General features: G+C 37.5%; 1 protein-coding gene across 1 annotated transcript in view; it reads right to left on the bottom strand.

Moving 5' to 3' along the window:
* The window catches only part of fh (fumarate hydratase), a 12,781-nt gene extending 10,686 nt beyond the window's left edge, over positions 1 to 2,095 (bottom strand). Inside the window, exons 1-4 of the mRNA XM_079850778.1 lie at positions 1,820 to 2,095; positions 1,073 to 1,273; positions 252 to 386; positions 55 to 165 (exon numbers count right to left, since the gene is read on the bottom strand). Coding sequence (XP_079706904.1) covers positions 55 to 165; positions 252 to 386; positions 1,073 to 1,201 — 375 coding nt within the window. The 5' untranslated portion in view covers positions 1,202 to 1,273; positions 1,820 to 2,095. The remainder of the gene's footprint in view (positions 1 to 54; positions 166 to 251; positions 387 to 1,072; positions 1,274 to 1,819) is intronic.
* Positions 2,096 to 2,462: the final 367 nt, after the last annotated feature.

Raw genomic sequence — 2,462 nt, 5'->3', positions numbered from 1 at the left:
GAAAGGCATATTGCAGTGTGTGATGCTGTCAATCATAACACGAGATGAATAAACCTCATCGGCAGCTTTCATGATGGCGTCTGCAATCTTTGGGTCCAAACCGTAATCTTTATTGACTTCTGCCGCCGCTTTCTTCAGAATCCCAAAGGCTTTGATCACCTGGATCTACAGGAAAAGGACAAACTCACACACACGATCACTGACACACACCATAAATATTAATAATAATAATAATATGCTTCATGTCTCACTGGCATTCTCTCTGTAACTCCTCCGATCTTGAAGTTCATGGTTGATCTGACAGTTTGAGCTCCATAATATTTATCAGAAGGAACTTTGAGTTCTCCAAACGTGTCCTTCTCAATCCTGTAGGACTCGGAGCTGGCCTGGAAGAACAACAACAACCTGTCAATCAATCACATTTATTCAAAAAAAAAGTGACTTTTATTTACGGTATTTATTTATTTATATTAACATGTTGCAAGTAACAACAATTAACATTCACTCCATTAAAATAAATCCTACTGACATTTGAAATGAACAATGAGTAGAACAATTGACTTTGTATGAGAGACATTTAAACATATAATACATAAAATTACTAAATAATTAGAAAAAAATAAAATAAAAAGGCAAAGAAATAAATTTGCACTTCTTTTCGACTCAAGTAGAGGGATAGAAATATCTCATGTAAACATTGTATCTCTGTTCACAGGTAACTTTATAATCTTATTTAATATCTGGGATGTTATAATTGCTTTTTTGTTTCTTTTACATTTACATAGGAAATCACATTTATGGATATTCATCATTAAAGAACGGATCAGTCTGATTTAATGAGCAGAAACTAATGCTGATGTTTCTCAATCACTGTAAATCACACCTCAGGGAAAGAATTAAGCACAAATACGCATTTATAATGCTTTGAAAGGCATACATGAGTTATAATACAGACACGTGACACATGTGTGATTTCTGAGAGCTTTAGAAGAACGATAAACATGAAGGTCATTCACCGGCCCGTCAGTTCAGCTCACATCTCAGTAAACACTGCACAAACACGGGATTTTACCATTCTGAGCGGGTTTTGCAGGAGTCCCGGCGCTGGACAGATGTTCCGGGCGATGACGGATCTCTTTGCGGTCCAGAGCTTCGACAAATCCGCGCTGAAGCGCTGCAGTTTCCGAGCGGACCGATACATGGCGACTGGGGGCGGAACCGTTCTCACCAACCAGAGTCGAGCGTCAGGGGGCGGACACTTAATAGTGGAACACTACACATTACGGGGACACAATTACCGGCGACACCCATTGGATTAAAATCAAATCAGCAACAAGACTTTTTTTTTAATTATTCTTTTTATTTTCTGTGGTTGAATGTGAATGTGATTTATATATATATATGTATATAAACTTTTGTTTACCCATGACATGTATGGTTATATGTACTCCTGTATGCAAATTATGTTTTGTTCTTATTAAACTGCATAAAAATAAATAAATAAAAAGACTGTTAGCTTTCATGTTTTAAGAATAATTTAAATCCCCAGTTCACCTTGTGAACATGGTAATTTTGCTGAGTAAATATCATATTCACACATGTTAGGCAAAGGCAAGTTAAAAGTGCCTTACGAAGTTCCCCGTCTTTCCGTTTTAATAAATAACTTAATTAATGAATTAAATGAAAATAAAAAAAATTGTGGCCCAGATCTTGTTGCTAATTTGTCAGGTATGATGGATCTAAATCGATCTAAATAATTATTTATAATGTATCGCTAGACAGAGGACTTTAATTATGGAGTTCAGCGCGAAAGACGCACGTGTTACTTTTCTCCGCGCTCTTCATGATGGACCAATCACAGCCGTCTGTAATTATTACGTTGCACTGCACTTATTGGATACTGCGCTCTAAGTAATCATTCGATAGATACTGCTGTCCCCGATTACTCGATTTCTGTGCTGATCACTGATATTACTAGACTTAAACTATTATACTGTAACTGTATAGTCCACAAATGTCTCCAGTAAGACTTAAATCTAACTGAGATAGAACGCGGCTGAAGGGAAGAGTGCGCTTTCTGAGCCTCAGCGCCCCCTGGAGGAAGAGCCGGGGCTTGCCAAGCCAACATTGAGCGCATGCGCACTGAGTGCTGGATCATCAGGAGACCCGATTCCTGTCTCTGCTGCTAAACGCATTTTTAGAATTTATTATTATATAGCATTTATTATTATGTCAAGCAAATATAATATATTATTATAGCTGAAAACCCAGCTCTTCAGTGAGCACTTAACCTCATAAAATAAAATAAATCTATCCTTTTTCCTTTAAATCCTCGCTTTTCGGGCTTATGCTACTCTGAGCAATGCCTGAACTTCATATGTTGAGCACTTCTTGCGTTGTTTCTTGCCTCTTCACGATGACACGCTTGATTTAGTCCTGCTAAATGGACTGCTAAAGCGTCT

Source organism: Squalius cephalus, assembly GCF_949319135.1.
Source record: "Squalius cephalus genome assembly, chromosome: 19".
In the NCBI taxonomy this organism is placed as follows: domain Eukaryota; kingdom Metazoa; phylum Chordata; class Actinopteri; order Cypriniformes; family Leuciscidae; genus Squalius; species Squalius cephalus.
Note: the sequence above shows the minus strand (reverse complement) of the source record. Positions and strands in the feature narration are given on the sequence as shown.